At 42.8% G+C, this 24,205-nt stretch overlaps 1 protein-coding gene across 2 annotated transcripts in view; it reads left to right on the forward strand.

The window, feature by feature from the left end:
- PHF12 (PHD finger protein 12) overlaps positions 1 to 24,205 on the forward strand; it is a 39,040-nt gene that overhangs the window by 4,460 nt on the left and 10,375 nt on the right. For both annotated transcript variants that reach the window (XR_010838337.1, XM_059046280.2), the window contains exons 3-6: positions 16,806 to 16,878; positions 19,510 to 19,903; positions 21,065 to 21,185; positions 22,258 to 22,390. Coding sequence is in view for 1 of the 2 variants with exons in the window: in XM_059046280.2 (XP_058902263.1) it covers positions 16,806 to 16,878; positions 19,510 to 19,903; positions 21,065 to 21,185; positions 22,258 to 22,390 (721 nt within the window). In the remaining variant the exon portion in view is untranslated. The remainder of the gene's footprint in view (positions 1 to 16,805; positions 16,879 to 19,509; positions 19,904 to 21,064; positions 21,186 to 22,257; positions 22,391 to 24,205) is intronic.

Below are 24,205 nucleotides of genomic sequence, written 5' to 3' on the forward strand. Positions count from 1 at the left end.
TATTTCTGGGTTTTCTCTGATGATCTTCTGGGTGAGGGAATGAATTGTCCTGTTCTCAGTACCATGAACTCACTGAAGAATTAAACTTGAGCTGATGTCTTCATATTTGTTTAAGTGATAGTATAATCATTTTATCCAAGTTTAATTGGTTTATCAATTATTCAGAGTGGGGTTAGGGGTTACTAAACCTGCTCCTAGAGAATTAGGAAGAGATGTTTTTAAGTGTTCCCTGGGGAACCTGACCTTTATCATAATTGTCGTGCCATAAGTTGAGCGTTCCGAAAATACTGATCTCCATGGACTGGTCTCTAAAAATTGGCCTTAAAAAAAAAAAAAAATTAGACTAACTGGTGGAGCTCTGGTTGCCGCCGACCCATCTTTCTGTTTGCGATGGATAGGATTGTTCTCACTGATTACCATAGACATCGGTAATGAGGCTGACTGGAACCTGGATGGTTTCCTCTGATTGCATTTTGCTGCAAACAGTCTGAGGGACCAGAACGGTCTGGTTGAGAAGTGCATCTACCTTAGCAGACCTCAGCATGGTCGCTTCCCGTCAGACAGATTTCTGTAGCATTTGCCTCCGCATGTTATATTTGGAATTGTTGGCCGGCTTTCCTCTCTCTGGTGTTGGCAGCATGATCCAAAATGAGGTTTTCGAAGAATGAGAGTAAAAAGGTCTCTGTGCACAGGCAAAACTAAGCTCAGCTTGGAGTTTTGCATATTTAATTTTCAGTGAGTCATAACAAAGGTTTCACACACTGTAGAAAACTGCCTTGCAGAAAATCTATACTGTTTGAACTTTTAAGGAGGTGGTTTTTCTGGTTTTGTTGTGTTTATTAGCTTGTCATTAGAATAGTATCAGGCAAGTGGTGAATTAAAATACATCTGTTTTAACATTCTCTTATACATCTTTTGTTTCTGACATTCCAAGTGCTTGGAAGCCTGGCACTGAAGAACTGGAGGTGACAGCATCTGGACTCCCTCCCTTCACTCTGCCCCCTCAATAGTAAAATAACTCAACAATAAACAAACCTAATTTGGTTTTGTGTGTATTTCATTTATTTTTGCATTTGCTGTGTTGTGTTGGAATCTGGGTGTGTAGTATTGTTTTTAAATGGTCCTCTCAAACAGGAAGGGTCTAGTAACATTTAACTGTAACTCAATTTCACATGCATGCTTCGTCAAATTAATGTGGGGCTCCGGGGCCAATTTTTATGAAATGAGTGCTTTAGTTCAAAGATAAGGGATAATCGCTGTTTAAAAATATAAGACTAATACTTGGTATGAGTTGTTTACTCACAAAATGTTTGTGACCCAGATGGCTTTGGTTGAGAAAGGAAGCATCAGAAATATTAAAACCGGAAAGAGAGGTAGTGTTTCTCAGAGGTAACAGTTTTTGTGTAATTTAAGGCAAGTACTTAGTGGTACTGTTGTAGGAAATTTTTCATTTCGGGCTTGTCCCAAAATTAATTACCATACTCAGTGAAAGGTAGGATGCAGTTATAATCTCATCAATCTCCTGCTGTTCCTTAAGGCTCTCAAAGTACTTTACAGATGGGCTCCACTAGTACATTAGGGCTGTTTGGGGCCTTTGTAAATGAGTTGTGTGTTTTTATACATGTTTAAATGTGCAAAAGCCATATTTAGGTACAGCCTTCATTTTAATCTGGAGATGAGATTCATGTTGGTCTTTTTAAAATTCTTAATCAAGTATGTTTCCAGGAGAATTTTTTTAAAGCCAAATCATAAAGACAAATAAATTACCTGATTTAAACTGAAAAGGAATTCTAATTGTCACTACTGTGTGTTGAATGAAACACTGTTTTTTATTAAGCTCTGAGTGAAAGTACAAGTGTTACTCAAAAGGGCTCAGTGAGTTTTCCAGGTTCATCCTTCTAGGATTCTTTGGTGCTTCATTCCTTTTTATGGCTGAATACGATTCTGTGTATGGCTATACCATATTTTTGTAGTCCATTCATCAGTTGATGGATATTTGGGTTGTTTCTTCTTTTTGCTGTTGTGAATAATCATGCTGTGAATACTTGTGTGCAAGTTTTTGTGTGGATATCTGTTTTCATTTCTCTTAGGTATATACCCAGGAGTGAAATCACTGGGTCATATGGTAACTCTTATATTTAACCTATGAAGAATTGCCAGACTATTTTCCAAAGTGGCTGCATCATTTTACATTCCCACCAGCAGTGTATGAGCATTCCAATTTCTCCACATCCTTTCCAATACTTGCTGTTACCTGTCTTCTTGATTAAAGCCATCCTATGGCTATGAAGTGCTATCTCATTGTCGTTTTGATTTGCATTTGCCTGGTAGCTAACGATACTGAACATCTTTTCATGTGCTTCTTGGCCATTTGTACATTTTCTTGGAGAAATGTCTGTTCAGATCTTTTGTCCAATTTTTATCAGCTTATTTGGTTTTTTATTATTGAGTTGTAAAAGTTCTTTATATATTCTAGATACAAGTCCCTTGTCAGATATATGATTTGCAAGTATTTTTTCCCATTCTGTGGGTTGTCTTTTCACTTCCCCTATCTTTTTATTTTTTAATTTTTAGTGTTACCTAGAAAAAGATGGTTGATTTAAGCACACTTGAATGTCTATGCGTATATTGTCTGTGTAATGACAGTAAGTAAAGGATTTCTTCTGTGAACTCAGTCAAGATGATGTGTCTCAGTGGAGGGAACCTTATGATGATTTGGTATGTTGCTATTTCAGCTTTTCTGGGTGACCCCTCTTAGCAAAGAAGTCTAAGGCTGGAAGTTGCCCTAGAGGAAGTATAAAAAATCCACCACCTGCCCTAAGGCAGGATGCCCACCCGGCTCCCACCAGCCACAATAGAAAATTTCTGTGTATAGGCACTTCTCATACTTGAGGCCCCTGGTTCCCGGTTTAAGGAGGAAGATTTTAATCACCTCAGCTGGATTGGTAACTGCTTGGGGTGGAAATAACTACAGATCAGTTAATGAGCTTTTGATCCCCGTGAACAAGAACAAAAAGTTGTTCGAACAGTGCAGTGAACTCACCTATTTATACGTGTCTTTATGTAAGCCCAGATAGCAGTAAATAGGGAGGCGGCATGCAGAGAATATTTGCTTGAAGGTTTTATATAGCTTATAAAAAGAAACCGTCTGCTTTGATGCTCCCTAGAAATGCAGGTGTCCTGCTTCTTAACAGAAATGGGTATATTTTTTCTTCTACAAGTGGCATGGCGATAGAAAATAGATGAAGCTGAATGTTGTTTGCTTTGAGTTACGAGTAGAGTACTGAAATCCATCTCTGAACTTTCCTGTCCCACCCCCAGCGCATACACAACAGTTCCTTGGGTGTGTAGTTAAGCAGACCAATCTGGTGGAAAATTCTAGTTGAGGTTATGATGGCATTTACTATGATAATGCAGCACAGGCTCCTGGAAATGCATTCTTGTTTTCTGGGGTTTGTTTGTTTGTTTGTTTTTGTTTTTTATCTTTGGCTGCTCTGGGTGTTCATTGCTATGCGCAGGCTCTTCATTGTGGGCTCAGTAGTTGCAGCCTGAGGGCTTAGTTGCCACATGGCATGTGGAATCCCAGTTCCCCCGACCAGGGATTGAACCCATGTCCCCTGCATTGGAAGATGGATTCTTAACCACTGGACCACCAAGGAAGTCCCTGCATTTTTGTTTTAAGGTGCCACAGTTTTAAGTCACCAGAGCAGGAAAAAAAAAAGTTTGTTTTCCCACCCCCACTGTGCTCTTCCTTTGACTTCAAGTCCCCAGGGAGTACAACATGGCCAGCTGCATTGCCATTCAATGGGTGACACTTATAAGAGCACCTCTGCATAATGCTAGCCTCCCAAGAGACAGGACAGGAGTACAGCTGTCCCCCTGCCAGTTTCCTGAAAGAGGAGGACATTGTATTCAGTGCAAGTCCTAGACCAAATTTCAGAAAGGCACTTTGGTGTTGCAGATTTGTCACCATGCCCAGGACGCATGCACAGGTCGCTAGCTGACTGTTTTTCCCATGACTCAACAACAGTTAAGAAGAATAAGAAGGTGACTCTTTTCTCTGCCTGCCACTTACAGATATCAAAATCCTCATCCTTTAAGCCTTTAATTCTAAATCTAGTCTCAGCAAATAAGAATAAAGATGAAGTTTTGTGTGGGACGCAAAAGACACTGAGGGGTATAATGGGCACTGACAAAAGAAGAAACCATTGATCAGCAAAAAGGAACTTGACTGTTACATACAGCTGTTGCTGAATTCACAATAAGCAAATTCCAAGTACACCTTGCAGATTGATGAAATTTTCTAAGTAAAGAAAAACTTGACTCGCTCATTCAAAGAACTACTCCTTTCCCTTTTGCAGTCCTGTACTAAATGCTCATTAAACTACTTGAAAGCCAGAGACTGACCCATTTCCTCTGCTCATTGCTGTGTAATACTTAGTGGTATTACAGATGAGAGATGTGCAAAGATAAACACTGGTTGGGGAACAGAAATGATGTCTGGGTTCTTCGAAGTGGATGGTACCTTTGTTAACACAAACACATGGTGACTGTTCCTTTCTCCCTAATTACGTTTGCTTTTCTGTATGTTAGTAGCTTTGGTGTTTAATCTTTGCCCTTCCTTTGTTTTCTGACAGATTGTACCAGGGTATCTCCCAGGAAATGTTTCCCTGTCTTGAAAGGACAAAAGACTTAGTAACAGCAGGGCGGGGGAGGCAGGTGGTGGGGACTCAGTGCCTGAACCTAGCGTTAGTCTTTCCAACTGATTTGGGCTCTGCGTGAGGCTCTTTTTGAAATAAGCTCAAGTGAGCAGGAGAGGACTCTCTGTGGGGTTTGAGTTTCACTGTAGCCTAAAGACATCACTTTACCTCCAGGCCAGGCAGGAGTTGGGGGTACCTCTCAGAATTACTAGCAAGGTTGAATTCTAGGGTGGAAACCTGTTTGTGGCAGCACAAGCACATTTATAGTCTTTTATCCAGCTGTGATCCTCAGAGGGTTGTTGGATATTTTTTCCTCCTGTCTGCATTTGTACAAAGAACAGCAGAGAAGTTAATGAAGTACACGGAACTTCGAGTGAGTTTAGAAAAGTGTCTGCATTACAAAACTGGGCAGTGTGGAGCTACTCCTTTTCTTTCCACCAGCCATGGGTTCCTGTGATGAGCTGTGAGCTTTTTAATTCCCATGTTCACTGAACCCTCAGGTAGAGTTCTACTGATTCTTTTTTCTTTTCTTTTTTTTTTTTGTTTTTTGTTTTTTGTTTTTTGTTTTTTGGCTGTGTTGGGTCTTCCTTGCTGTGCACGGGCTTTCTCTAGTTCCGGCAAGCAGGGGCTACTCTACTCTTCGTTGTGGTGCGCAGGCTTCTCATCACGGTGGCTTCTCTTGCTGCAGAGCACAGGGTCTAGGTGCACGGGCTTCAATAGTTGCAACATGTGGGCTCATGGGCACATGGGCTTAGCTGCTCTGCGGCATGTGGGATCTTCCCGGACCAGGGCTCGAACCCGTGTCCCCTGCACTGGCAGGCGGATTCTTAACCACTGCGCCACCAGGGAAGTCCCTCTACTGATTCTTGGTTTTAACAAAGCTCTGGAAACATTAGAGGGAAACTCTATGGTGAACTTTTTCCATTAACAATCATCAATTATTGGTCAAAATACATTGTGAAAATTATACTACATAAATCTCATTAAATGTGTCTAAACCTGTAACTTTTCATAGTTCTGTACATGGGTTGGCTATATTTAACTTTCCTTGATCTTGCTTGCCATTTTTTTGAAAGAGCATCTTAAATGTAGGCAGAACTATGTCACAAATTTTGACCTTTATTGAGAAACATTGTTTCGCTTTATTATCTTTGTTTTGCTTTATCCCTCCTTGGCAGTCTTCTTGGTTTTGCCTGGCATAGATGACACTTAGCCATTCTAACTCAAAGCAGTTCCAATGCCTGATTCCATGATATCAGACATCTTTGACTTCAGGCTGCAGTTTGTGGTGTTGTAGGAAGCTGTATAGTAAGAAAAGTGTCTGCAGGTTATTTAAGTTACAGAAAAGAGCTCATGTGCAAGGCTTGTATGCTTGCTGTATACAAGCTTTCCACAAATCTTACCATTTGTGTGCACACATTCAGGCCCTTCGGGTGATTGTTCTTTGGATAGGGAGCATCTGAGAGAAAAGTGGGCCGAAGGGAAAAATCATGGCACTCTGTCTCTGACAAGTATGTTCAGCTCCTAAATAGGTCACCAGGGGTATAACTGGAAGGCTTCAGAAGCCCAAGTCCTCACTTAGTTGTGGCATCAAACCACGACAGCTCAGTTTGACAGCGTGCCCAGGAGATTACTTCAGTCATGCAGGGTGGGGAGCTTTGAGGTTTCTGAGTAAAATTGGGGGAAGGGCAGGGGTAAGGGTAAAAGAAGAGGGGAATAAGTCCTGTGCTGTTTTGGCCCAAATAGTAGCATTATTCTTTAATTTTTTAAAATTTTTGGTTGCATTGGGTCTTCATTGCTGCACATGGGCTTTCTCTAGTTGACGCAAGTGGGGACTGCTCTTCCTTGCGGTGCACGGGCTTCTCATTGTGGTGGCTTCTCTTGTTGTGGAGCATGGGCTCTAGGCACTCGGACTTCAGTAGTTGTGGCACACGGGCTTAGTTGCTCTGCAGCATGTGGGATCTTCCTGGGCCAGGGCTTGAACCCGTGTCCCCTGCACTGGCAGGTGGATTCCTTTTTTTTTTTAAATTTACTTTATTTATTTTTGGCTGCGTTGGGTCTTCGTTGCTGTGCACAGACTTTCTCTAGTTGTGGCGAGGGGGCTACTCTTGGTTGCAGTGCACGGGCTTCTCATTGCGTTAGCTTCTCTTGTTGCGGAGCATGGGCTCCAGGCACGCAGGCTTCAGTAGTTGTGGCATGTGGGCTCAGTAGTTGTGGCTCACTGGCTCCAGAGCGCAGGCTCAGTAACTGTGGCACACGGGCTTAGTTGCTCCGCCGCATGTAGGATCCTCCCGGACCAGGGCTCAAACCCTTGTCCCCTGCATTGGCAGGAGGATTCTTAACACTGTGCCACCAGAGAAGCCCCAGTAACATTATTCTTCCTCCTTCATTTTTTTTTAGAAGACCCTGTCAGTGGAGAGTAAACGAAGCAGAAATCCTCCTTAGGGAAAAGCAGCTGAGCCTTGGGTAGAAACCCGCTCTCTGCATTTAGTTGGATTTCAAATAGATATTCTCCCTAAGATGTTATTGTTTTTAGTTTTCCCAGCCTTTATAGAATTTTAGGTCCAATATCTGTAAGATGTGAACTGGTCCAGATTCCCTGAGCTGTGTCTACAAGAAGAGTGTAGCCTATTTCCTTATTCTTGATAGTCCACTAAAATTTGACCACAGAACAGTACCCAGTTTTTCATACCTTTGAGACTTATGGAATACAAATTAAAATTGTTGGTTCTTTCCAATGGAATATTAGAAAGTGAAGTATGAGAAAGTGACTGTTGGGGATGTATGTGTACGTATAGCTGATTCACATCGTTATACAGCAGAAACTAACACAACATTGTAGAGCAATTATACTCCAATAAAGATGTTTAAAAAAATTAAAAATAAATAAAATCCTTTGTTGCCAAAAAAAAAAAGAAAGTGACTGTTGAGGCCAGAATATTGACTCTTTTCTAAAATAGGTGGTCTCCAGCATCCATCATAAGGTGAATGAATGAAGCCTATTTTTAAAATGTTTGCAGCCAGCTCATTTTCCATTGTAGAGAAGCCAGGATTGCAAGAATAGGCAAACCAGTGGTAGATCAGGTCCTGTGGCACTGGGCTTGGCTTGTAGAGAAGTTAACAGAGGCAAACACCTGTTATAACTGTTGGTGTTCTACCCTCCCTCCTTCTTTCCCTGCACTACTTATAACCCTCTTCTCCAGGTGTCCTTCACTGGGAGGATGCCCCAAGCCAGCTCTACATAGAAGGCAGTAAAATTGGGGGGCACAGTCAGCTAGTTTGAAAGGATTATATGCCTGTGGAAGTGACGCAACTAGCTAAGTTTCTCAATAGGGCGTTTGTAATGGCCTGGCACTTCATTGGCCTCCTTGTTAACACAGCTACTAAGGCTCTGCATGAAAAAACCAGCAGCCCTTGTACTTTTTATGTACTTTGTGGCATTAGCTGTATTTGAGACAGTAGCTGGGATAAAGGAGAGTAAGAAATTAAGGTTCAGGGACCCCCACGAAGTTTCTCTCTGCTTTCATCTCTCTAGTATCCTTCAATATGACCCTCTTCTCTGCCTTTGAAAGGTAGACCATCCATGAAGGGAAAAGCTGATGCCCACACAGGTGTCCAGAGAAAGCTTACTATTTCTGCTGACATTTAAATTTCATTAAATTTTGTTCCCTCAAAACACAGACCATTAAATTTGGGAATTATTAATATAGCTTTTAATTGAAGTTTTAAAAGATATTGTTAAATTAAACTTTACCCATCATCTCTTAGCTTTTCCAAGACAGAAGCTGACTTCAATTTATAAAAGGCTTGTTTTCTGTGCTGATAGGTGCCTTTATAGATCAAGATGGCTGCTAGGAGGCTGGGATATGGTCGTGGTCCTGTCAGCGATCACCCTCACTCCCCTTTTGACTGGTACCAGCACGTCTCCTGAGTGGGCCGAGAGCATCAGGGCCAGTCTGAGAGAGAGGAGGCCTGTTCTGAGCATGTATTGTCTTCTGCAGTTGGTCTTACATGATGCCGTGAAATATGGATGCAGGATTTTTATCTGGTAGTGGACCTCACATGGATGGATGAGACCCATGAACTGTGAAATTAAAAGTCAAAACTGCCCAGTGCTGTTGTTTGCTTGCTGAATACCCCACAACCACCAAAGGCGGGGTGGGGGGACATACAGATGATGCGGGGCGGCGGGCAGTGGAATCTTTCTTAGTCTGATATTTTATTTCAACTGAAATGACTGTTTATGTAGCTAGAGAGCTTCTGATTCTTGGAGAATGATGGGTTCTGACAGGAGGGACCCTAACCAGGGTCATTTGACTGACCTCTTTTAGAAGAGAACCTGAGTGGAAGGCTGTTGTTGGTATATTGTGTGCAGACATGCTGTTTGCACAGTGTTCCTGTTAAGTGTTTGTGTTAAACAGAATATTTTTGTCAGTCCAGGAAGAGAAAATGGAGTGTGTTCTTTCTTAAGTATTTTTCATCCACTTGCTTCCTCTTGTCCTAATGATTTGGTTAAGTGATATTTTCATGTCTCTCCGGCTGCCTTTGGCTCAAGTGTTAAAATGTCAGTGTTGCTTGGCTGGATGGACAGTTGTAAGCCATACATCAGTAACAACATATTTTAAAAAGTCCAGAGCCCAACACCATTTTTATCTGCATGTTGTAATGTAAAAAATAGGTCTCTGAAATAAAAGGCAGTGTTTTCTGCTTCTCTGTCTCCCTTCACCTCTCCCCTCCTCCCTTTGTTCTCTTGTTCCCCTCCCCCTGCTCTCTTCCAGTTCCATATTGAAAAACTGCTTGTGCTGGGTGGATAATTAACGCAGAGCTATGGAGCAACAGGTCCCACTGGTGGCTACTAAACCTGAAGTAAATGTTAATGTCGTGCAGGTTCACATGTATTAATAGGCGAGGGAGATGAGTGAGGTTAGACTCCGATCAACCACACTGGTATATGACTTGAAATAGATCCTCTTAATTAGAGAGCCAAGAACCATGACAACTACCAACATCTTCCACCTGCAGCATTGAGCTGCAGCCTCATTAGTGAATGAAAGAGGCATTCTAAATTAAAACTGGGCTCTGTCCTTGGGCTGTAAGTTGGGATCATCTGGCTCTGGGCTTTGACTCTTTGACACGGAGAGGTCTGTCAGTGCAGGCATTACAGTTAGCTGAGGGGTGTATGTTTGTGGTTTTCTCTTTGATGACTCCAGAAATAGACCAATCTAGACACCCTCTTCAGCAACAGAGATGCATCATTTGGATTTGTTTATGGAAGTTCAAATGCTAGAGTCCTGCTGCAGAGGTGGGCTTTAGGAGTTTTAGTTTGAAAAAATTAATGTCTTTGTCCAGCTTTTTAATTGGTTTGTGTGCAGGTGTTACTGTTAACAGTTTATAGGCCCTCTCAGGCCTCACAGAGAGCCACACCAAACTCTGAGACGCATACTCTTCAGTTGTACAATCTCTGAAGATTTAGAGCTTTATTGTTATGAATTATTTTATAGCTAACAGTGTCTTCAAGATCGTAGTGGTTAAAATAAATAACAAGTTGGAGAGCAGTGAACAGTCACTTTCTGGCCAGGAATTGCAGGCCAGGGCTTTTTAACAAACGATCTGGAAGGAAACATCCATAGCCGTGAAGATGGGAAGATATTCTGCAAGAGCGCCATGCTCACAGGGCACTCTCTTCTCTGCCGTGGAGAAGGGTGCCTGTCTCGCAGCACCGCAGGCCATATTCTTTTGAAGTCAGAAAATAAAATTAAGGCCCTTTGCCTGTTGGCTAAAGAGCTACCAGTTTTCCAAGACAAGCCAGCTCACATACAGAAAATGACTCTTCCAGGGCTCACCTTCCTTCCCAGAACGTAGACAGTTCTCAGAAGGAATCTAAAGGTTCAAATAATATCGTGTGCTAGGTGGACTTTAATCTCTGTTCCCAGGGAAATGTCTCCACTCCCAGAACCTTCCTTTCATCAGGTAGGTTTTCAAAATACAGAAATATACCTTCTTCTAAAACTATAGTCTCCTCGTGAACACCTCAAGATTCTTAACTTCACCATCTTTAAAGGATCACTGACTTAATTACCATTTGCTGAATAGCAGTTGTTGAGATGTGGAAAGAGTAGGGGAAAGGCCACCGTCACCTTCAGGTACCAAAAGACCAAAGTTCTGAGGCTCTGTGTTGAGTCTGGCATCCATGAGCTGTTGAGTTTTGTATAGGTCTGTATGGCAAGAATCAGAATCAGTTTGTAGTTGATGATACGTGGTCTCATTACCAACTGTCCTTTTCACATTATGATCCCTGAGAGCAAGGACCATTTCTGAAATCTCACCACTTAGCACATTGCCTAGGATAACATAGTGTCCAATAAATGCTTGAGTGGATGAATGACTCTGGTCCTCTCTCCCTAAAGGCCGTGTTTCTTGATGGGTTAGATCATATCTTGTTTGCTTTGTGTCCTTCCTCTAGCATGGTACCTCCAGTGTGGCATTGGTTAGTAAGCAGTGAGAACTCAATAAATATTGACTAAAGGAGAGGGGAATGCTCAACCCTGTGGTTGAGGAAGATACTGTGACGGATATTCCACTGTGTTCCCTAGAAATAAGAGAACTACCTAGAAATCAGATTGGGCTCAAGATTTGGAAGAACCAGGAAGCTGATTTTGGTTCTAATTCTGCTTTCTGACTCCATGGCTTTAGATAAGTCCATTTAGAGATACCTGTATGATGGGAGTAAGAATTAATTTTCACAGTATGATGGTGAAGATCAAGTAAGAGCATCTGTGAAAACACTTTGCGAAATGTAATAGACTCGATGTAAAATGAGATTATCACTCTGCTATTTCTAAGCTTTAGCGATTAGGAAGCACACTGATGTCTTTACAAGCAGCACTGGCTCATTACAGTGTTTTCATGGTTTTTACTGCTGAGCAGCAGAAACTGATAATTTCATCACTACCTGACTTTTAACTTTTAATGATTTCCTTTTGTAGAGGATGGCTCTCAGTACCCTGTCTTCATTGATATATGGGGATGAGAGGGAGCTGGAACAGAGCCATGTTTTTCTTGACAGGCATATCATGATTTAAAGATTCTGGCATGCATATAATTGTTTTGAAGTTCATACTTAACTTATGAGAACATGGTGGGAAAGGAGCTTTAAGGTGGGTGGGTGAGGTGGGGAAGTCCTCAGGATGTGTATGTGAGTACCCCAGGGCTACAGAATCTCCTTTCTCCCTGGAATCCTTTCTCTGTTGACAGTATTTCTCATATGGAACAAAATTAGTCTGTTTGCAGAACAGCATCTTCCAGAGTAAGCTCTTCCTGAGCTTATTACCCCAATGGCAGCCTGTCTTTCCTTGAGTCATTTCATGAATCCTTTTCCTCTAGATGTTTGAGTTGAAAAACTGCCTTCTAATTTTTGGCTGTGTTGGGTCTTCGTTTCTGTGCGGGTTTTCTCTAGCTGTGGCAGGCGGGGGGCTACTCTTCCTTGCGGTGCGCAGGCTTCTCATTGTGGGCTTCTTGTTGCAGAGCATGGGCTCTAGGTGCGCGGGCTTCAGTAGTTGTGGTACGCGGGCTCAGTAGTTGTGGCGCACGGGCTTAGTTGCTCTGCGGCCTGTGGGATGTTCCCGGACCAGGGCTCAAACGCACGTCCCCGGCATTGGCAGGTGGATTCTTAGCCACTGCGCCACCAGGGAAGTCCCACCATATTTTCATATTTATTTCAAGATGCATGTTCTGTCTCTAAGAAAGCAGCAAAATCCCAACAAGGCCTCACTCTTTTAAATGTTCTGTGTTCATCCTGGAGACAACACTCTGACTTTCCTGCACGGCTCCCTAAACTCACAGCCTGAACTTTAGGGCAGACAAGAGGAGCCTGTGGCCATAATCTACAATTCTGAGAAATGTTTGTTCTTCAGCATGGTATCTCTGAAAGTGATCCTTTAGAAACCAACCAGGAGCTACTTTTGAGAGCCTCTTAATACAGATTTTGAGCATTTTACCCCTGTGTTAAGAAAGAGAAATGATGAGGACACGGGGATGGGGAAGGGTAAGCTGGGACAAAGTGAGAGAGTGGCATGTAGATATATACACTACCAAATGTAAAATAGATGGCTAGTGGGAAGCAGCAGCATAGCACAGGGAGATCAGCTCGGTGCTTTGTGACCACCTAGAGGGGTGGGATAGGGAGGGTGGGAGGGAGGGAGATGCAAGAGGGAAGAGATATGGGGATATGTGTATATGTATAGCTGATTCACTTTGTTATAAAGCAGAAACTAACACACCATTGTAAAGCAATTATACTCCAATGAAGATGTTAAAAAAAAAAAAGAAAGAAAATGAGAGAGGGTTTAAGTAGGTTACGGTATGAAATTCAAGCTTGCAAGTATGGACTTTGATGTCTTCTTATTGAAAACATAAGTAATTTCATGTGTGATTTAACCACCAAAACAAGTGTCTGCACATCCACATTGCCTTGCCTCATGACTTGGGCAGAGGGGGTTACATTCACTTCTTAGAAGCCCATTCTTTTAGTGTTCCCCAGTTCTTTAAAGCTTTATTGAGTACCTGCTATGTGCCAGGCATAATGCAGAGTGTAGAGATACAAAGGTAAATGAGGCAGAGAAGGCGATTCAGGTACATAATATTTCACTGTAGTATGGCACAGAAGTGCTATAGGGAATCAGGGGCTGTCAGAGGAGTCTTCCCGGAGATAGTGCCTGACTTGAGCTCCAAAAGATAAGGCGTTCACCAGGTGAAGGAGTGAGGGGAGGCTCAGCTTTTGTTGTTGTGGGTAGCAGAGAATGAGAATGAGCAGAGAAAGGGTTGAGAAACAGTGTGGACTGTGTAAGGAGCCACCAGACTGATGGAGCTGGGGAAGGGACAGGGTTCTGGCCTGCAGTGCTGAGGAGGTAGAACTTAAGCCTCATGGGGTAAGGGCAATATTGAAGGGCTTTTTAATAAGGAAACTGATATGATCAGAATTGTGGCAGAATTATTCTGCCAGCAGGGTTGGAAATAGATTGAGGAAGGCAGGAAGGGTGGCCAGGGGGCCATTCACATCTTGGTAAAAGATCTAAGCCGCTGCCACCTTGCCTCACCCTTCTGTGCTTTACATGTTTGGTGTAGGGTATCTTGGTACAAAACACAAAGTCAGTAGGCAGATGAAAAGAAATGATGAAGGACAGAATGAGAAATGACAGCTTTTTCAGGATTAGTTTTAATATGACAGCTGCTGAAGCATAGCAGAGTCTGTAGGCCTTTGCAAATTACATGCATGCATTTCATTAGTTTGGATATGGCCTATGCAGAAAAAATATATTGGAGAGAACTAGGGAACACTTTACAGGTGACATTCACTTGTGGTTCTCCAGGGCTTGAAGACCTGTCCCAGTAGGCCAATGTGCCTCCAATTTTATGCTTCCTGGTAAGGATCCTCCTGAGATTCCACCAAGGAGGATAGGAAGCAATGAGCTGTGAGGGCTTGGTGGACATCCTGACATGTATGCTCAGGGCTCCAGGGACGCATTGGCAAAGTAGGAGCTAGGAAAATTTGTCAAGCCAAATGCTGTTTTAGGTAGAAACAGTAAAGCAGCCTAGCATTAAGCCCTGGGACTTAAGGGAGAGTTCTTATATATTCATAGTTTATATATATATATATATATATATATTTTTTTTTTATTTCTCATGTATTTTGAAAAAAAAAAAAATTTCCTCCATACCATTCCAAGTAGGTGACTCCCAGGAACCAAATGTAGGCATTTCTTAAGAATAAATGTAGCCTTATGCTGTATAGCAGTGGTTTTCAAACTTTGGTATCGAGCAGAATCACCAGGAGAACTTGTTAAACATGAATTGCTGAGGCCTGCTCCCAGAATTTCTAATTCAGTAGGCCTGGAGTGAGGTCTCAGAATTTGCATTTCTTTTTTTTTCTTTTTTTTTTTTTTTTTTTTAATTGAAATATAGTTAATTTACAATGTGTTAGTTTCAGGTGTACAGCAAAGTGATTCAGTTATACATGTGGATACACAAACACACACACACACACACACACACACACACATATTCTTTTTCAGATTCTTTTCCGTTATAGGTTATTACAAGATGTTGAGTATAGTTCCCTGGGCTATATAGTAGGTCCTTGTTGTTTACCTGTTTTATATATAGTACTGTGTATATTTTAATCCCAGACTCCTAATTTATCTTCCCCCTACCCCTCATCCCCCTATGCCATGCCCTTTAGTAACCATAAATTGGTTTTCTATGTCTGTAAGTCTTTTTCTATTTTCTAAGTGAGTTCATTTATATCATTTTTTTTAGATTCCATATGTAAGTGATATAGGATATTTGTCTTTCTCTGTCTGACTTCACTTAGCTGCAAATGGCATTATTTCATTCTTTTTTATGGCTGAGTAATATTCCATTGTATATATATATCACATTTCCTTTATCCATTCACCTGTAGATGGACATTTAGGTTGCTTCCATGTCTTGGCTATTGTAGATAGTGCTGCTGTGAACATTGGGGAGCATGTATCTTTTCAAACAGAATTTGCATTTCTAATAAGTTCTCAGATGATGCTGATGCTGCTGGTCTGGGGACCATACTTTGAGAACTACTGCTGTATAGACATTATAAATGTGACCCTCCTAAGACTTTAATAACATTTCATATGGTTCTTGGTGTAACCTTAATGGAAATCAGTGATGTGGAGGAGCAGTAAGGCCAGCCCTACACAGCTGTAATTTTGATACAGTATTGACTTACTGAGTGACTACTGTGTGTACAACCTCTATATTATAAAGATACAAAGAGGGAAGAGATCCAGTCCTTGTCTTGGTTCCTCTAATAAAAGAAGTAAGAGAATTGTTACACAAGGGAAAGCTGAAGAAGGATGTCTGAGTAATCTGGGAAGAGCTCATGGAGGAGCTGTGTGCTCAGTTATCTGTCGCTGAATAACAAACTACCCCAAAACTCAGTGGCTTAAAATAGACACTAGTTATTATCTCTCACAAATCTGCATGTTGACTAGGCTCAGCTGGGTGGTTCTTCTGTACACATTGTTATCTGGACTGCAGTTATTTGGAGACTCAACTAAGCTGGCATGATCCAAGATGACTCAGTCACATAGCAGTAGTTTGTGCTAGCTGTTGGCTTGGAGTTAACTGGAGTGCCTTAAGTCTCCTCCATGTGACCTCTCGGCATGAGAGCGGGGCTCTGAGCTGGAACATTGCAAGCATGTAAAAATGGAATCTGCAGGTCTCTTCAGACCCAGCCATGGAAGTTACAGCATTGTCACCTCTGCTGCATTCTGTTGGTCAAAACAACTCGAGGGAATTCCCTGGTGGTCCAGTGGTTAGGACTCCACAGTTTCACTGCTGAGGGCACAGGTTCAATCTCTGGTCAGGGAACTAGGATCCCATTGGCTGCTAGCTGTGACCAAAAAAAAAAAAAAGAAGTCACAAGACAAGCTCAATTCAAGAGGAAGGAAATGGAGTACTTCTGGGTGGAAGGAGTAGCAAAAAATTTGTAGGCATCTTTAATCTGCCATAGGCTGATTGAAGCAGGACTTACAGGATGAATAGGGTTTTGGTATGCATAGCTTTCAAGGGGAAGAGTTCTAGAGGAAGAAATAGCAAGTCTTCAGTTTAACTAGGAGAAAAAGAACCTGAAAGGGGCCTGGGAAGATGGAAGGAGACCATTTTACAGAGGGCTTTGAACAGCAGATGGAAGATCTTGGACTTACACAGGCAGGCTTTGAAAAGATGGTGGAGGACCTCTCTCTCAGTGATTTTATTAGCATGGTGCAGAGTTTGGGAATGACTCTTCAAGGCTCCAAACTAGTTCATTATATCTTTCCCTGTAAGCCCAGTGTTAACAGCTTTGGATTTGGCTTCTCTTTCTAAGATATGGGAAGGGATGCTTACTCCTTAGGTTATTGTAAATGATGCCAAGTAAGCATTTTGAAGGATAAAAGAACCCAAGCAGTGCTGCAGGACTGGCCAGAATAGGAGTTAAGGGACATGCAGCTTTGGTCAGACCTAGTTAGGCTTTTCCCTGCTGCATCAAAGGGTTAGTTACTTAGTCTTGACCTTGTCTTTTCCCCACAGTAACCCTCCACTGAGTGAAGAGATGTTGCCTCCTGGGGAGTGGATGTGTCACCGGTGCACTGTTCGCCGAAAGGTAATAATGCTGCTTTCTGAAGGCTTTGCTCAGGATGCCAGATCTAGAGCACTGATATTCTAGAGCTAAGACGGCTTGGCCCTGAAGGCATTTTTGTCCCTTCTTCTTGTCTCTTCCAGCCCTGGAATCACCCTCACACTCCCCACGGTGACTGTTTAGAATCCAGTAGGGCCTAAAATCCAAACATGGGCTGCTGAAATGGGCAGAAAAGGTGTGTTAATTTACTGAGCCATGTTCATTCACTAGTGACAGGAGTAGTCTGATCTCCTTGTAGACCTCCTGATAAGTGGCCTGAATGTGGCAGCCATATCCAGTGGCTGAAAGAGGCTGAAGAGGAAGGCTGCTTCTCCAGCTTGATAGAAAAAGGATTCCCCTCACCCCAAGGCAAATAAGTTGCTGGTATCCAGAAGCTTGGCCAGGTGTGTGGGGTGGAGAGGACTTGGACCCACTTGTACCCCAGGTTGCCTAACCTTTCTTTAGCTCCCCTTCCCTCAGCTTTGATAATTCAGTACTGGCTTTGAAAACATAATTTTCTACTTTGAGAACTTCTGTGGGGTATGAAAGCTAAATGCTCCCTTATCAAAAAAGGAAGTCGGTGTGCTTCCACCCAGATTATGAGAGACCGAATCCTCAAATTATAGTCTGTGGATTCGAATTTGTCTATGAATTGTAAACCACTCCCTATCCTCCACCCCACACTAATTATACACCAAGCAACTTGCCTTTGTTGTGACGTCACCTCTTTTCCTGGCCCCTCAACATGATGTCACAATGAATGATTACTTCCTTGGTTGCAGAAGCAGGATGAGATGATTCAGAGATTGTGGTTTATGTGTGTAACAGTTTTCAGCCTTTAAGAAGAAGGTAAACAATTAGGCAGACCTTATTCTTCAATGTGTGCATAGGGTTCTTATTAAAGCAAGCCAAGGCCAAGTCAACCACCTAACCACAGCTGTAGTTTAATATCTCTTGAAGGCCACAAACCAGGGTGTCCTCCAGCCTGTCTTCCTCCCAAGATCTCTACCTGTATGTCCCCAGCTAGATTCGAGTGGGGCCAGTTAAAGGCACCTGCCAGCCAGGAGGCCTTTCAGAAACTTGCCACTCAAAGAAGCTGGACTTGAAAGGGTTGGGAACAGCTGTGGCGGAAGAAATGAAGCCAGGAAAAGAGGGTGAAGAAGAGGAACTAATATTGTTTGAGTGCTCATCATAGCTAGGTTTTTACATGTGTTATCTCATTTAGCCCATACAGCCAACTATGGGTACTGGTGGAATATTCTCCTTTTTTTTTTTTTTTTCTCTCCCTTTTTAAAAGGAAGAAACTGAGGTTCACAATTGTAGAACTTACCCAAGTATTCAAAGGAATGGACACAGCCAAGATTTGAACCAAATTCTGTTTCGCTCCAAAGCCCTATTACTTCTTCATCAATTTTCTGGAAACAGAGCTACTTTCTGGGGATTATATTATAGTATGCCTTTTTCTACAGAGTGTGCTTTTCCTTAAATGCCACTCTGACCTGCTCTCAGATGCCTACCAGTGCCAAATCTGCCTTTTGCACCAGCACCTCTACAGCCCTCTGGCCTCCTGCAGTTACAGTGAAGTGGATTGAAATGGTACATCCTGTGGGCCTCGTCAACCTCTGATGTTCAGGTCTTATTCCTAGTGGAGGCTAGATCTTCCCCCAACTCAGAGCCATCCCTTTCACATATGTGATGCTCTTTATCTCTACTGTATCCCTGAGAGGAGGAGAAGAAAGGTCTTCCTAGTCTCACTTTACACATAGAGAAATTCCTGCCCTCCGGCCTGAATCACCTAAGGTCATAGGGAATCAGTGGCAGAACTGGGACAAGATCCCAGGTCTCCTGACTGGAGACCAGTGTTAAACCTTCATTTGACCACTCTATTTGGAGCCCTGGAGGAAAATGTATTATCAGTCATTCAGTCCTACTCTGTACACTTAATCTTTTTCCATGTCCCTACCTTTCCATTCAAAAAGTGTCACTGTCAGAGTTCTAGTTAAACTTGAGACATTGAAAGCCGCCATTCTTGGACGCCATGATTGCTGGATCACTGCCCTCCACACACCACCCTTCCACCTTGTGGTGTGGCTGCCTTGCAAGTCAGCACCCAACCTCCCTGGACAGGGAGCTCTGCTTGCCTGTTTTACTTTTTACCTTTGCTTCTGCAGGTTTTTCTGTATTTTGAGCAAAGTTCTTAAAACCATTCAGGGCACTCTGAGGCAAACAACAGTGCTCTCCTTGATTCTCTACGTTATTCTCACTGTCCTCACTTAGTCTAAGTTTGTTCTCACTGAATTAACGTTTTATCCCTTTACTGCCCCCCCTACCTGGTGTACAGATACTGTGTATCATATGAGGTGTGGTTTGTAAAATTGTTTCTAACTTTTGTACTTTTTGGTGATTCCCTGCTGCAGTGGTTTTGCCAGCTTTAGTTTAGTTCAGCTATAGTTTGGTCAACTTTAACAGACCAATGTTCCAAGTCCCCAGGTGGATGAGTCTCTGATATTAGAGACTTCCATAATTTTGGTTAGTGGTCTAGCAGGACTTTGTAGCATCCATCTCTTTCTATTTTGTGTCACTTTGTGTGATGGGCCCACCTGTTTATTTGCACAGAAACGAGAGCAGAAAAAGGAGCTGGGCCACGTCAATGGACTGGTGGACAAATCTGGCAAACGGACTACATCCCCCAGCAGCGACACTGACTTGTTGGACAGATCAGCTAGCAAAACTGAACTCAAGGCCATTGCCCATGCCCGGATCCTGGAAAGGAGAGCCAGCCGGCCTGGCACGCCCACATCCAATGCCAGCACAGAGACCCCCACCTCTGAGCAGAATGATGTCGACGAGGACATCATCGACGTGGACGAGGAGCCAGTGGCGGCAGAGCCGGACTACGTGCAGCCCCAGCTAAGGCGCCCCTTTGAGCTGCTGATTGCTGCCGCCATGGAGCGGAACCCCACCCAATTTCAGTTGCCCAATGAACTGACTTGTACCACTGCACTACCAGGTTAGCCAGACTGTCATATCCTCTCCCCTACCCCGGCTCCCCCAAAGCACTCTTGTCCAACCAAAGGGCTGTGCAGCCTGTGAGGTCACTGTCCGTGTAGCCACTGTCTCAGGTTCCTGTTCTTGGTTGGAGATCTTTGCAGGTTTACAATGCTTACTCAGTTTTCTATTTTCCACCCTTCCCAGTATCACTTAAAAAAAAAAAAAAAAAAAAAGGTAATACATAGACATAGTTCAAAAATCAAAAACTATAAAAAGGGTTACAATGAAAAATTTCACGCCCATCCCTGTCTGCCATTTGCCTACTTTCTACATTGCTACCTCTCACAGATAACCAGTGTTTGGTTCTTATGTATCTCCTAGAATTTCTTTATATCGATGTACCATAATTTACTTAACCAATTTCCTATTAATGGAAATTCTGGTTGTGCTTAATCTGTGCTACCACAGATACTGTTTCAACAAATAATTTTGTAAATACATCATTGTATACATGTGAGTGTGTCAGTAGGATAAGTAGGATAAATTACTAATACTAGAATTGCTGGGTCAAAACTATGCATTTATATTGTTTTTAAACTATGCACTTGTAGTTTTGATGGATATTATAAATTGCCCTCCATTCCCCTTTTTTTTAAATCAACTCATGGCTTCTACTTGGTACCACAAAGCATCTAGCTCTTATTTTCTTCCCAGAGAAAGTGAAATTGGCAGGCTTAAGAAACCTGCTGGTCAGTAGGATGCATACAGACTCACAGCTTTTCTGCTTTCTATAAAAATGCAGTAAAATTATACTCTTTTCCTCAGCCGCCTTCACAGAATAGTCTTTCTTGACCATTTGACCTGGGTATTTCTATTTCTTAAGTCACCAGTATCTTAACCTAGGTTTCTGACCACTTCATGTCTGCAAAACATTTAGAAGTGTTTCTGCCATAGAGCAAGTGACTTGTGATCTTAGTTCTGACTTATCTCTCCCTTTTCCCCCTTTCTCATTCTTTTTCTCACTTGAAACCAGCCCCGGGGGCCTCAGAAAGAGATGCATGTCCAGGCCATGACACATACTTTTACTGAGACCTGTTCCTCGGACTTACTGTTGTTTCCATATCCTGAACTAGGAACTCTCCATCCAGGGAAAATTCAACACCACCAATTTCTCTTCTAGGTTCTAGCAAGAGGAGAAGAAAGGAGGAAACCACAGGGAAAAACGTTAAGAAGACACAGCATGAGTTAGATCACAATGGTCTTGTTCCCTTACCAGTCAAAGTCTGTTTCACATGTAACAGGTATTTCTCTTCCATAGCAAGAGGCTCTTCCTCATATTTAGCAAATGTTTTTTCTCTCTTCTATTGTCTCTTCCAAACCATGTGTGTTAAATATAGATAACCCATATTCTGATGGTGTGAGTACAAAGAGACTGAGTGACTAATTGACCAGAGCCTTGAATGTTGTAACAAAAAATTCTTGAAGAATCACGGTGCAGAAGTACTGTAAACTGTGTTTATAGAGGCTAGAACAAGAGGAGTTGGACTTAAAATGAAGCATGAGATATTTAGACTGGCTAGCAGGAAGAACTGTGGCCAGCAGAGACACACATCCCTGGAAAAGGCAAATGCTTTTTAAAGCACTAAAGATGAATTTTAAAGTAGTACAAATATCCATACTAGCTGGTATGCATCAGACTGGATGACTTCCAGAAGCCTCTAGGCTGCCCCCGTTGTAGCTTCCCTGGGACGCTGGTTTCCTTCAAATAGGATCTCCTCAGTGACAGGAGCCAGCTGCTTCAGTTACTGAAGTTAAGGACTCACTGAGTATCGTAGTTACAAATCATAATCGGCATTAGCTTACATGCCCTCCCTTGATCCATGCTTACACGAGTACATTACAAAATCGTTTTTCCAGCACCACTCTCTGGTTGTCAGTTTTGCTGAGTGCTTCATGTGGAAGAGAAATCTTTTCCTCTTGTAGTATAAGACTCTGGAAAGGTTGCTAGTGGGTTTTTTTTTTTTTTTTTTAACTGAGGTAGTTGCTTTCTTTTAAGGAGTAGAAAGATCAGAGCAGGGTTGGCTGTCTTCCCCCAGTGGGTACCAAGCATTGATCATTCCTGCTGTGACAACCACTTTAGCTCTACTCCAAAAATATTCACTTCTCTACATTCCTCTTAGAAGAGAGAATAATGAGGAGCCTGGTGGTAGCCCCCAACTTCATGCATCTTCCTAATGGTGAATGTAACGGGATTATTGGGGAGGAGGGTGTGGTAGAATGTTAGGATTAAGGAAGGGAAGCTGTTCCACAGTGCAGAGTTTGTTTGAATTCTCCCACCTTGCCATAGAAATGGCTTATATCTCTCTTTTGCAGGAGTTGTCGCGTGGCCCCTCTTATCCAGTGTGACTATTGCCCCCTCCTGTTCCACATGGACTGCCTCGAGCCACCGCTCACTGCCATGCCCCTGGGCAGATGGATGTGTCCGAATCACATCGAGCATGTGGTGGTAAGCACAGCAGTGTCCTTCAGTCCTCTGTGGGCACAGCTGGGGCATGGACTGATTCAGTGGAAAGCATAGTATAGTCAGCTTTGTACCAGGGTTCACTTTAATCTCTCAGACGCTGGTTTCTGCAAACCATCCTACTCAGTTCTGATTACTTTGACATGCCTCAGCTGTGCACTTAGCCTTTTCCCGCAATGCCTTGTTTCAGTCGCCTGGACAGACTTAACCCACTAGCGCTTGGTTGTTCCTGAATAATTTCCTCTGTAATTAAGCAGTTGGTTTTACAGCCCTAAAAGGGGGAGTGCATTAGACCCAACCTTATGCAGATAAATGCTCTTCCATATCTTCTTGCTTCTTGTTTTTAGAAGGAACAAACTAAGGAAATTCTAAAATATTTATTCTCGTAGCACTGGCAGGTAACTGCTCAGTAACTTTGGAGAACTGGAGAATTGACACAGATAACGGTATTCCAGACAGTCAACCACTTATTGAACACCTTATGTGTCCTATGCACCAAATGAGGCTCTTGCCCTTCTCTTCTTTCTTTACAAAGACCTTGTCATGGCACATAATAGGTGTTCAGTAAGTAAGTTGTTGAATGAATGAATGAATGGTATGAGGGTGCTATTATCTTATCTCCCAGGAGGTTTGGTTACATTTTCCAGACTGCTTCCCTGGGCTAGAATAGAACTGTAATTTGCTATCTCCAAAAGAGATTTAGGACATTTCCTGATAGGCACGGTCACTCAGAAGGTTGAATGGGAGAGGGCCTCAGGCGGAGCGGCTCCCTTATAAGAGCAGCCTTTCCAAATTAAAAGGGTAATTGCTTAAGGCATTGTCCATCAGATGATGATAACCATGGAATGACTGCTTGCCTTCAGCATGACAGTGTGCTGTCCACTTTGCACTGAGAGGAACTTCAGTTATAGACTTGCACATAGGGAGAAAGGGTTTGTTTGGCCCTCTTCATTTGACTAATGCCACTCAGAAAAGTTTACATAAGAGGAAGCCTCTCTGCGAGGCTCAGTGGTCTTGTTTTGCCTCTTGTTGAACCAGCAAAAACCAACCATGAACAGGCAACCCAAATATGAATCTGTAAGAGCAGCTTTCCAGTAGGTGAGAAATTATTAATTGGGTGACTTTTTATTAGCCACTTAGGGGTTTTTCGTAATGTACTAGGTAGGAAGCTGCCACGTAGATCTTTTTTTCTTTTTTTTTTTTTTAACATTTATTTATTTGGCTGCATCGGGTCTTAGTTGTGGCAGGCTGGCTCTAGAGCGCACAGGCTTAGTTGCCCCACGGCATGTGGGATCTTAGTTCACCCACCAGGGATGGAACCCGTGTCCCTTACATTGGAAGGCGGGTTCTTAACCACTGGACCACCAAGGAAGTCCCCTTTTCTTTTAATTAATGTGTAGGGGACCAGATGTAGAAGAGGAAAAGAGGCATCGTTTCTCTATGCCTTGTCTATGCAGCTGCACAAACTTTTCTTCCCTCCTTATGGCCTCTGAGGGCAGTCCAAGGTTTTCTGCCTGCTGTAGAGCAAGGCTCTGGTATCCAGATGGCTTCACTAATGTTCCCTAGTGCCGTGGAGGAGGAATAGGGCAGGAGACACAGTATTCTGGTGCTGATCTCACCTGTCAGCCAAGCTCCCATACAGGAAACAGTCTTGCTTCTGGTGGGAGAAAATCCCTTGCTAGGAAGGGAGTCTGGAGCGCTCTAGGGCCAAAGCCTGCATCTCCTCTGAACCCTATATGCTGGATAGACAACTGTCAGAGGCTGAATCTGGAAGGGCACTTCTTGGCTAATTCCCTGTTC

Source organism: Kogia breviceps, chromosome 19 (assembly GCF_026419965.1).
Source record: "Kogia breviceps isolate mKogBre1 chromosome 19, mKogBre1 haplotype 1, whole genome shotgun sequence".
In the NCBI taxonomy this organism is placed as follows: domain Eukaryota; kingdom Metazoa; phylum Chordata; class Mammalia; order Artiodactyla; family Physeteridae; genus Kogia; species Kogia breviceps.